This window comes from Elephas maximus, chromosome 5 (assembly GCF_024166365.1).
Source record: "Elephas maximus indicus isolate mEleMax1 chromosome 5, mEleMax1 primary haplotype, whole genome shotgun sequence".
Classification (NCBI taxonomy): domain Eukaryota; kingdom Metazoa; phylum Chordata; class Mammalia; order Proboscidea; family Elephantidae; genus Elephas; species Elephas maximus.
The window spans coordinates 78,898,634-78,910,935 of NC_064823.1; the positions used below are offsets into that span (position 1 = coordinate 78,898,634).

The 12,302-nt window shown below is 39.3% G+C and overlaps 1 protein-coding gene and 1 long non-coding RNA gene across 5 annotated transcripts in view; one reads left to right on the top strand and one right to left on the bottom strand.

The window, feature by feature from the left end:
- FRAS1 (Fraser extracellular matrix complex subunit 1) overlaps window positions 1–12,302 on the bottom strand; it is a 532,476-nt gene that overhangs the window by 326,365 nt on the left and 193,809 nt on the right. For all 4 annotated transcript variants that reach the window (XM_049885934.1, XM_049885933.1, XM_049885936.1 and 1 more), the window contains exon 4: window positions 7,019–7,111. In XM_049885934.1, coding sequence (XP_049741891.1) covers window positions 7,019–7,111 — 93 coding nt within the window. The remainder of the gene's footprint in view (window positions 1–7,018; window positions 7,112–12,302) is intronic.
- LOC126077038 (uncharacterized) overlaps window positions 1–12,302 on the top strand; it is a 124,706-nt gene that overhangs the window by 109,266 nt on the left and 3,138 nt on the right. The window lies entirely within an intron of this gene.

Genomic DNA, 12,302 nt, shown 5'->3' on the forward strand with positions numbered 1-12,302 from the left:
ATAAAAAGTCCATAAGAATTACCCTAATCTCATCATTTAAAAAATTCTATAAAGCCCAAAGTAAAATCCACACACATATACCTATCTACGGTATTCTTTACAATGGATATACAGTTTTCAATACCTCTCACCCTAATCCTGTTTCCTTTCTTTGCCTTTTGCTTTTCATCTAATTGCTTGTCATATTCATATTCACACCCATTCTTGCTTCCCCTCTCTATTTTTCTCTCCCGTTCCAATGATCTCATGGTCTGGCTGAAGTGTGACAGCCTGCAGGAGGCACCTGTTCCCTCCAGTTCTCCATCAAACTATAGAGTCATTTCATTCTCCATGAGGGTGCCCATCTACTCACACACACAATGTTCCCAATCCATCTCATGCTATGATAAACACACCTACCACTTGTACTGAGTCAGTGATCTAACAGATCCATATAATTGAGAGAATCGAAAGTATCTAAATCAGCCACTCTCAGATGTGATGGGGAAGGGGGGCGGAGGGGACTTTGAATGTAAAAAGCTACAAACATATTGATTGCTTAGGGGAATAGTTGCCAAACTATGTTATGCTCTCGATGACAGAATGGAATAATGGTGGCCTCCACAAGACGTAGAAAGAAATTAGTTTAATGAATAAATCTTTCTCTATTTCAAGTTTTCCTCCTGGGATGTCTTTTTAAATATTGGAACCTGTTCCCTTTGCTTCTATTAAATCTAGCATATAATGATACCTGATCCAGCACAAATCATATATGCGCTTCTACTAAAAACATCACAAATTCTAGATGCTCAATCAATATAATCCGAGGATTACAGCTGTGTCATTGAGAAGCGTAAAAAATAAACATCTCCTTGCTTCTCCTGAAGCCAGCATTAAGATTAATTTTTCATCTCTCTGAAACACAAAGGAACCCTGTCTTACCTAAACAAGCCAAGGCCCCTTTATTTTGCAAATTGCTGCCTGGTTGCCAGCATGCCAAGTCTGACATTTTGGAATTACTAATAATCGGCACTATTATTGTAACAATGATGGTAACAGTAGTTATAGTTATTTAATTATTTGGGAACTAGGTCCTTGCTGTACTATCCTGAAGATTGCTTTCTTCTAGACGGACTTACTGGGAGGACAATAGAGGGCAATGATGTAAGTAAGCACTGAGGTGAAGGAACCCAGGATTTGCTGGGCACACACACGCACATCAGATCCCAGCTCGGCCCTTCCTGGGTTTGGGACTATGAGTAGGTGACCTAATCTCTCTAAATCCCAGCTTCCTATCTATAAAATAATTATGACAACATCTCCTTCGCTGGGCTATTGTGAGGGTTAAATGAGGCAGTGTGCAAAGAGCCAAGCAAGGGACTTGGCCCTAGGAGGCTCCGTCCTCCACCCTGTCACACTCTTGTGACTGAATGCACCAGGAAAGGACATAGATGCCAAGGTCACGCCCGCTCCCATCAATTTTTTATTTCTGCTATAATTATATAGAAAATTTCCAATTTAGGACAGCATATAAATAGGCAAGTCTAAAATTACTGGCTAATAAAAGACAGGAGGCAATTGACCTTTATGCCAGAAAGGCTAAAGCACCAAGGCAAAGGAGAAATTATGAAAGAAAAATTGACAGGTCTAACAGAGTTAAAGGTTTAAAAGTATGTGAAAATGCATTATAAACAAAATTAAAAGGCAAATGACAAACTGATTAAAACACTTGCAAATTCTAGCAATTAGAACTAAACTCTAATGCATAAGAACATTTACAAACAATACGAAAAAGGCAAATATTCCATCTGAAAAATTGGTAATCACTTACAGAAAGTTCAGTTTTTCCATGCAAAGAAATATTAATTAATTAAAACAAAAATTGGGTACATTTTTAAAAATATATCAGATATGGGAAGGTTAAAAATTCATAGTACTTAGTTTTGGTGAAGTTGCAATGAAATGGGATTCCCAACCACAAAACCGTCCCTCACTCTGGAGCCTGTGGGGAGCCTGCCCGTGGTAATCACACATGCAAAGAGATCACATTATCAGTGATATTCCCACTGAGGCCATATTATCAGTGATATTTCCACTGGGGCCACATTATCAGCAATATTCCCACTGGGTTTATTATTAGCCACAGAAAATTTAAAATTGAATTGACAGCAGATTTCACGATCATCAATAGTCAAAATCTTTAAATGCTTTGACCTAGTGACTTCACTTTTAAGAAGTTATATCTGAATAAAATGATAGATACACAAAAAGACTTTAGTACTAGGAATCACTTCTCATGGTTATTTATTGTGAAATTGGAAATATTTTAGTGGAAGTTGGAAGCTACCCAAATATCTAATAACGAGGAATGAACATTATATCACCATTAAAAATCATGTTCTGCAAAGGTATGCTAGGGAACAATTTCCAATAAAATGGTACACAGGAAAAGAAAGATAAGAGCTATACGCATAGTATAAGTCCAGTGATGTAAAAAAACGTATATCTCTGTTATTTATTTATCTCCACTGCCACCCCTACCCCCAAATAAACTGAGAGGCCATTAACAGTGGTTCTCAGTATACTGGAATTACTACCGATTTTTTCCTGTTGAATACTTTTCCATACTTTCTCAATTTTCACTGATAAACACATTTTAATTTTTGTCATCAGAAAGCAAATTACTATTTAAAATATTAAAAAAAAATCATTTCTATATCTTAAATAAAAGCAGATTTGAAGGCTTTGTATGAAACAACTTGAACTCCATCTTATTAAAAGTTAGGAGACTGTTTCTAAACATCTTGACATTTCACTTTATTAAAACAAGAGCGTGGTTGCTTTTTTCCTATTAAGAAACAGTGTCATATCTTAAACATTTGTAATCACATCACCTTTCAGACAGAGACCACAAAACTTAATTACAACAACAACCTGTCAGTCATCCAAGTTTCTTCACCCGTAAAATGAGAGAGCTGTATTAGTTGATGTCTCCGGTACCTTGTGGCTCTCTGATGATATGAATCTATTACCTAACTCAAGAAACAAAATTAAGCAGTAGATTCCCACTTCACAATACGCTTAAGAATGATGGAAATAACAAAGAACATTCAGCAGGGGACCCCATTGCTTAACATCAAAGCCACAGAAGAAGCTCCAGATGGTGGTCCAAAGTCAGAGAGCGATGGAGAGGAACTACTCCCGAATCTCTCACTGAACTGGCTTCCTGATCTAGTGGCAAGTACCCCGTCTAGAGAACAAGGGGTTTGGCCCATGCGGAATTTTTTTTTTTTTTAATTTCACAGTGTTCTCCATTTCCTTTTACAAAAATGTTATTTTTTAAATAAACCCTGTAGCAGCAAAGAGAGCTCTATAAATTCAAAGAGTAACAGATCCACAAAGCGATGCTTCCACAAAACCCAGTCTTAGCTGTGCCATCTTAAACTCATTAATGCCTTTTAAAAACATGCGATTTTTGATGCTGGGCAGAAGTGAATTCTGCAGACAACAGCTTAAATGTATTCTTCTGCATAGTCAACTAACAAGTCTGTTTGACTGTTGACATAAGTCCAAAGGAAAGATAAGGTCATAAAGTATTTGCCTGGCTTACTGACAGAACAAAAAATAATTTTCCTTAATATAATCTGTTCCTGTGATGAAGTTATAGATCCAGAATACTAACTATCTGGGACTGCTCACTGCATATAATTACATGCTCTACTTGGAGCAGAATAAGCCTGCAGAATTCAATATTAATTTTTTTTTTCTCTCACACATGTAGATTAGTTCTCCTTTTAACCTCATAGACAGGCAGAGTGAGCAGCCCCCCGCTCCCCGCCAACCCCCATTCAATCTGATATGGGCGTTAGGGCAACACCACCAGCCACTTTCTTTCTCAGTGAACCTTCAAGCTCTATCTTCTCAGACATGACACTATCCAGTGCTGGATTAAATTAGTAAAGAGGAAAAGAAAGTGGATTAACAGTCCTTTCCCCTCCCTAACATGTAGGGAAAGAATGGGAAAAAAGCACTCCAACATTCTTTAGAAAAACACATTTAAGGCTGGTCTCCAGGACTGGTTGGCAAGGCTGGGCATAGATCCAAAAGTTAATTTGAAGGGATGGCTTTGGAGAGGTCATGGATGAAATGATCCCAAATTCTGACTGCAATAAGCCCATGCAACATTCTCAAACAGCCCTGACATCAGCCAAAAGGCCCAAGTGTTTTCCTCACTCCAGGGAAGATCTAAAGACTTGTCTTGACTTGCTGGAATACCAGTTGTTTAAGATGCTGCCTACTCTGCAAGCAAAAAAGGTCCCCTAATGTGGCTCAGCTGTTTTATTAAAGGGTCACCTTCTTGTGCAGCCCTGAGCTCGCTCCATCCCTGATCTTGCTTTCTTTGAATCCTATTCTCTGGGCACATTATTACTCCAACTGATTCTACCTGCCACACCCACTCTATCCCCAAGCCTCTTCTAAATCTCTCTCTTAGGGAAAGGCTTTCACTTCAGATCACCATTCCAAAGTTCTTACAACACTAGGCTATTTTATAGCTACTGGGAGAGTCTCCATAACCTGCCCTATAGGATGTAAGTCAGAGGCCACAGAGAGAGGATTACTGCTCTTCAGAGGAAAGTGTTCTGGTAACTGTTTCCTAAATAAGTTGAAAGAGCAAAAAAGAAAGGCAGCAAGATTCAGAGAAAAACCTAGTGATGCAAATGGCAAGAGGAGACTCAGACCAAACCTAGATAAGCATTTAACCTACTCCAGAGGCAGAATAATACTAGGATAAATATGGTAAGAATCTATGGGAGGTGAAGAAAGAGAGGAAAGAAGCATAAAAAGTCAAGAAATACGATCACTTTAATCACTTAAATTTATTACAACTAAAATTAGAAGAGTTTGCCTCAATTAAAAAAAAATCAACCTTCTAACTCTATTTGAAGAAGCTGGCCACTAGAGATTTTTTTCTTCCTCAACTATGGTTCCTAAAATTCAGCCTTTCTCTCAGTTACATCAAGTAGTAGAAATATAACATTTTCTGAGGGAGTAAACGTTGAAAGTGTTTCACATGGGAGAACAATACACGGACATGTTCTTACCCAGTTTAGAGCTTTCTGCATGATGCGTTATGGCAGAAGAGAGGAACGGCAGGGAGGTGGGAAGAGGAGGACCTGAGGTACTTTCTGACTCTCCCAGGAAAGGTAGGAGGGCTGAGGCAATTTTTAACTAACCCAGCAGCTGATCCGCGACCCGAGAATTGCCCAACCACCCTAATGACCAACATACCCTTGGGATGAGGACATGAAGACATTGGAGAAGGGATTTACTGTTTGAATCTTTCATTTATCAATGTTTATTGAGCACCTATTTTGGGAAAAGTTCAGTGATAACTGCCAGGTTAGGTAGGAGGCACAGAAGATCACAAAAAGACATAGAAAATATTGCCAATTTCTTATGTATCTTAAACCAGTATAAGAAGATTGTACATGTATGCAAATAAACATGAGAGTGCAAATGGTTAAGTGGTCCATGCAAAGACTTACTGAATTCTGATCTCCTATGTCCTTCGTCCCATTTCTTATTTAAGATGTATGTTTTCTCCCAGATTCTGACTTTATTTTAGCTCCTAGCTATTCCTTCACTTGCAAGATTCAGCTAGGTGTTTTCCACCTTGAATGCACACCTATTCAAACCATTATGAACTGGTATTATTTTCATCATCAATCTGCCCTAGAGCACCTTCCATTTCACAGGGGATCCTATGCTATGGCATTTAAGGTTTATACCACCCTCCATAACACTGGCTGAATTAAACAACACATAGTCACACAGGGTATGAAGACATTACCAGCACAGGTCCCGCTTGGGTATCTTTCATCAACACATTGTGGAGGAGTGAAAGAGTAGCTTCCTCGTGTAATTAAGAGACAGTGGCTAAAGTCAGATGATCCTGCCCCATGGGGAAATGTGTACTGTTTTCACTGAGTTTTAAGTATACACACTAAATAGAAGCCTAGAGTAGATATATTAAACCCTGTTCACTTATGTTCTCTCCTGAATAGGTAGAGACACTAACTTGGGGAAAGTTTTTTTTATCAGGTGGGAGATGAGAATTAAAGCAAAGAGCCTCCTTCCATCACATTCAACTTCACCTGCTGTCTCGGGGTAACACTTAGGTATGAGGGCAGATAAACTACACCCATTCTATTTTCACAATTTCTATTACAAACCTTGGGAATGGTACTTTGAATTGGTATTTAATCTCTCTAAATTAATCCTAAAGGATCTGGAATGAAAAAAGTATAACGAAAGAACTCTATGATGGCTTTCTAGTGTAGCGGTTCTGAAAGGGGGCAGGAAGGGACATTTTGACCCCAGGGGGACTTTCAACAATGTCTGCATATTTTTGGTTGTCACAGCTTGGGGGTGGGGGTGCTACTGGCATCTGCTGGTAGAGGCCAGGGATGCTGCTAAACATCTTACAACGCACAGGACAGTTCCTGAAACAAAGGATTGTCAGGCAAAAAATGTCAATTAGTGCTGAAGTTGAGACATTCTAGTGGACAAAGTCCTGAATTAGGAGTTAAAAGACCTGAGTTCTAGGCCATGTTATACTACTTACTATTAATATGATACTTGGCAAGTATCTCAGTCTCTTTGCAATTGAATTTTTTCATCTTTAACATAGTCATATAATAATATCTCCTCTACTCATTCCCTTGGGGTTGTTTGCATTAATAATACAAAGGCAGAGTGGTACTTTATTATTCAACATCACAAGTTCTTCAACATCAACATTCCCAGACTAGCCTTTATATAAACACGAATTCAATCTATGAATATTTAGGTAAGGTCTGTAGAATAAACAGGACAGTTCCAATTTTATGCAAGAAATCCAAATGGCCACAGAATGTCAAATCAACTTCTGGTCCTCCACAGCCCAAACAGAAACTCCCGTCATCAACACAAGTTTAACGTTCAGCTTTCCCTTGTCATTGACGTGCAGACACAGAACCTTGGGTCAGAAAACACTTACTGCATGGATTCTCCCTTCATGGTGGCAAGATCCGTGAGTCCTCAAGACACACTCAGGGCAGCATCGGTTGGCGGCTATTTGAAGCACTTCTCCCTGGGCATTTAAAAAACAGCTCAGTGTAAAACAGCAGTAATAGCAGCAACCAAAGAGTCACAATGGTTCATTGGACCCCAAGTCATCTTAGGTTCACCAAATCTCTTACATTTCCATGGTGACAACAATAAAGAGGATAACCCAAATAAACTAATGAGAAAGATTCTCTCTGTCAAGATGAGCTTCTCTCAAAGCTAAAATGAACCCCTTTGTGAAAGTAATTTCCTTGAAAACTGCCTACATCTTTTCACATGTAACAAAATGAAGAATTTTATCCACAAGAAATGCTCCACTTGAGTTTCCCACATGAAAAGCAGTTAGGGTAAAAGAAGAACTATATTTTCCCTGAGGGTGCTGTTCCTCTGCTGTTGGGGCGGCCGCAGAGCTGGCAGGTCTTCCAGTTATCCTAGAGAGGCCAGATGCAGCCAGCAAGTGACAGCTAAGTTTCCCATGGTTAACTTTTAGCTGGGAAGCAGAGCAGCAAGGCACATGGAGACAAAATTATGAGAGGAAAAAGCATTATTGTGGAAGTATCACATATACTGTGGTGAGCTGGGTAGAATCCCTTGGCCTCAATAATGATCTAGGTTGTTTTTTAAAGCTTTTGTCATTTCAGTTGTGTTTCCTGTAAAGGTGATACTATCAAAAGAATGGGCTACCACCTGATACTCCAGGATTTCCTGGTGAGTGTTCATGTTAACTAATCCATCCATTTGACACTATAAAGAATCAGTTTATCTAAGAGCTATTTAAAAATATTGTGCAAACAGCCTAAGTTTATCTTTGGGGCCTAGTGATTCTATTACCCCCGCTTATTCAACTTGTTTCTGTGTTATATAGCCTAAGATTTCTAAAAATCCAGAGGTGTGGAAGAGCAGGCAATGAGTCATTTTGACACTGCATTAGTCAGGAAACCATGACTCTTCCACAGGACAAAAGTCTACAAAGAATTCAACCAGTAGAATAAAATGTGTATCTGTGTGTTTGGAAGCCCTGGTGCCATAGTGGTTAAGTGCTATGGTAGGCAGTTCAAATCCACCAGGTGCTTCTTGGGAAGTCTGTGCAGCAGTTCTACTCTGTCCTATAGGGTCACCATAAGTCGGAATTGACTTGATGGCAATGGGTTTGGTTTGGTTTTTTTTTGTGTGTGTGTATAAAGAACATAATTTCCGCATACATATAGTTCCCCCTCCCCTTTTTTTTTGGTGGTGCGGGAGAGGGCTGCTATCCGCTAACAAAAAAGTTGTACCTACAAGAGAATTTCAATTTTATAACTACATCCATAAGAATAGGTGAGAAATGGGACTAAGATTTTACATCTGTTAATCCACTAAACAGATGAATACATCAATAACAGTGATATTCAAGTCTTACCTGCTTAATAAAGGACCATGCTTAGATGGTATGGGATTTTATGAAACTGCATATATTTAGCAACATTATTATTATTTTTTTTTTTAAAGAAAATGAAACCGTATTTCCAGGTCCTTTTCAGAAAAAAAGACCTCAGAACTCTAAAAGAAAGCTACATTAGCCTAAATTCCATTAAGAATGACAAACAGACAGAGAACGAGATAATCCCGAACCACAAAAACCAAACCCGTTGCTTTCAAGTCAATTCTGACTCATAGCAGTAGAACTGCCCCATAGGGTTTCCAAGGAGTGCCAGGTGGATTCAAATTGCCGACCTTTCAGTTAGCAGCCGTAGCTCTTAACCACTAAATCACCAGGGTTTCCAAGATAATCCCAGTGCTGTTATATTCCAACATGAAAGTGGGAGGGGGGGTAGGGGAGAAAAGCAGATACGATAGAAGGCTACCTAAAACTAACTTTCACATTTACCCTTAAAACTAATTTCATAAAAATATTGTTTTTTCTTTGTAAGTGGCAGTGGGATAGTCCCCCCCAACTCCCCAGCTTGTATCTATCTATTGAACTTCAGGTGGAACACAGAGGAGCTAGTATTGGCCTAAAGGAGTAGGAAAGAGCTTTGACTATGGGAGCTTGGAGAGAGAGAAGCAGGGAGTTCTTGGCAGTTAACCATGTAATTCTATGTGGCTTGTGCACTGTGGACTGTAAGAAACACATAGGCCTACTACCCTGCCAGGCTTTGCATTGGGCAGCATTGGGAAGTGTCTGCATGGGAGACACATCAATGAAGATTGCCAGGGGAGCTAGGCAGGATTACTGGAAGAACAAAATAATAATAATGATGATAATTACAGTAAACACTTATTGAGTGCTTACTATAGTCAGGTACTTTTGTAAGCATTTACGTGTATGTGTGTGTGTGTGTGTATGATTTAACTCTCACAACAAACTTTATAAGGTAAATAAATACTATTATTATCTGCATTGAAGTTTTCAGCAAAGCATTACCATGAAATATAGCGTTCACTTTACATGGCATTGTCCTCTGTGCATATATATTCTCCAGAAGCCCTGAAGGAAGAACTGGTTCTGTCAGGACTGGTTTAGATATTCAGCGTTCTAGATTTCTCTCTTTCTCTCAATGTTCCTTTTTCTCTGTCTCAGTCTCTTTCCTATCCATCTATGACACATATGCACACAAATATCTATCAGAATTGCCACTGACGTGACTTCCAGCGTCACTAGGTATTTGCAGTCAATCCCATAATCAAAACATAAATTGTAAAAGTGCTTTCAAAAGTTAAAGATATAAATGAAAGTTATTATTAACAATAATAAATTCAGTTTAATATAAATTGTAACATACTCATTAACTTGTTCCATGAACTGATGTAAGTATACCACAGCAGATTTGAATAACAGCAATACATGTTGCTGAGTAACACAAAGGAAAATTTAAAAGCAACATGATGGAATAGAAATTACATTGGGCCATGAGCCAGGACCTAAGGTTCTTGTCATGGCTATGCCAGTGTTATGGATTGAACTGAGTCCCCCCAAAATATGTGTTGTAAATCCCAACCTCTATACTTGTGGTTATAATCGCATTTGGGAATGAGTTTTCTTTGTTATGTTAATGAAGATGTATTAGTGTAGGGTGTATCTTAAATCAATCTCTTTTAAGATATGAAAGACCAGGTTAAGCAAGCAAGCAGATGGGGTAGATAGATGCCATACCACATGAACATCACCAAAGAGCCAAGGCATAGAAGCTAAAAAGAGACAAGGACCTTTCCCAAGAGCGGACAGAGAGAGACTTCTCCTAAGACAGCACCTCAGTTCAGACATCTGGTCTCCTAAACCGTGTTGTTGTTCGGTACCATCGATTCAGTTCTGACTCACAGCAACCCTATATACAACAAACCGTGAGAAAATAAATTTCTGTTCATTAATGCCACACATTTGTGGTATTTCTATTATACAGCAATAGATAACTAAGACAGCCATCTATTGCTCTGTGTCTTTGAGCAAGTGAATAAGGCCACTAAATGTTTCTTTGTCTATAAAATGAGGAACTTTGACTAAATGAACTCTAAAGGTCCTTTCCAGTTCTACCATTCTATAATTCTATTTCAGTACTTAAAATAAATAATCCAAATGCTCTTTGGTACCCTCACATGATCTTGGAATTGAAAGTTTTTTACAGCTAGATCATCTGGTCCAACCTTCTACTTTTACAGATTAGGAACCACTTCCTTTAAAGTTCATGCTTTCTGGTTATATCATTTTTCCTGATTACCAGCTTCCCTCAATTTGTCACTTATTTCCTCACACTCACTAAATACTTCGCAGCTAGCTGCCAGTTTCTTTTCTACCCTACCCCTAGACATCAGTATGAAGGACTTCAATGTCCATGAAAGGGACCACCCCAACATTGTATCATAATACATTCCAGACCAACTCAATTCAGGCTACCCTCACCTCTACCTTACTTTGGCTAGCCATGACCATGGCCAGACTTGATCCATACTCCAAACTACTCTGTATCAGAAAACTTCAACTCTCTGAACATTAACCTCCTAGCCTTTACCCCTCTCTCACCTTCGCTGCCACTCATCTTCTCATCTCCTACAAAGACTGTTTGGTACTTCCTTTCCTTGAAATCATTCAGCCCCCAGCTGGCCTCATTTTCCTATCCATGTTTGCCCCAATACCCACCACTGCCTTGTATCTCTATTCTTTCTCTTCACAGCAAAATCCGAGTCCTGGATCCATCCCACAATTTGCCTTATCCTCTTTTGTACCTGGCTGGCAAGCACTGCTGAGAATATCATTCCACCATGCAGCTTGGTATTCCTACAGGTTCGCCATCTCTTATTCCTGCAGGCTTTTAATGCTACACACAAATGCTTTATCTTGTCTTTGGTTATTGCCTTTCTCTCCTCAGCGATAGCTCCACTACTGTCTTCTAGCTCTCAACTGAACCTTAAAGTCTTCACAAAGGGAGATCATTAGGTATGAACTTCCTAAGTATCTTGCCTCTTTTCTTATCCAGAAATTTAAGTTTATCTGTACCCAGATACAGTTTTTCATTCTTAGAGGAGGGGAAACCCTGGTGGTGTAATGGTCAAGAGCTACGGCTACTAACCAAAAGGTCAGCAGTTCAAATCCATCAGGTGCTCCTTGGAAACCATATGGGGCAGTTCTACTCTGTCCTTTAGGGTTGCTATGAGTTGGAATTGACTCAATGGCAGAAGATTTGGTTTTTGGTTAGATAAAGAGGTGTTTTTTCAATCCACACCCTACCCCCACCCCCTGCCAAAGCTCTGGTTCCCATACTCTCTATTCTTCTCTAGAAACTACTCCTTCTAATTCATTAATTCTGTATCACCCTCTCTCCCCCACCATTGTGTCTCCAACTTCTCTCTCTTCTGGACAATTCCCCTTTCCCTCCAAAAGTGATTGAGTCTCTCACATGCTAATTAAAGATAAATAAATAAAACAAAACCCTCTACCTTCTTTCATTTGAGCATTCTACAAATATTGGCTGAGGGCCTTTATATGCCACTCACCATGCTGGATGATGGGCTATGGTAGTGAAGAAGATAAGATCCCTTCCCTCAAGGTGGTTAAGAGTCTAGAGGAAGAGGCAGACAAACAGGCAGTTGCAATTCGGAAATGAGATAACATAAGGGTAAGCCCAAAGCACCATGGCAACACACAGCCTGGCTCAATGGTCAGGGATAAAAAAAAACCAAACCACAATGCCAGTTGAGTCAATTCCAACTCATAGTGACCCTAGTGGGGTAGGGATTAGGAA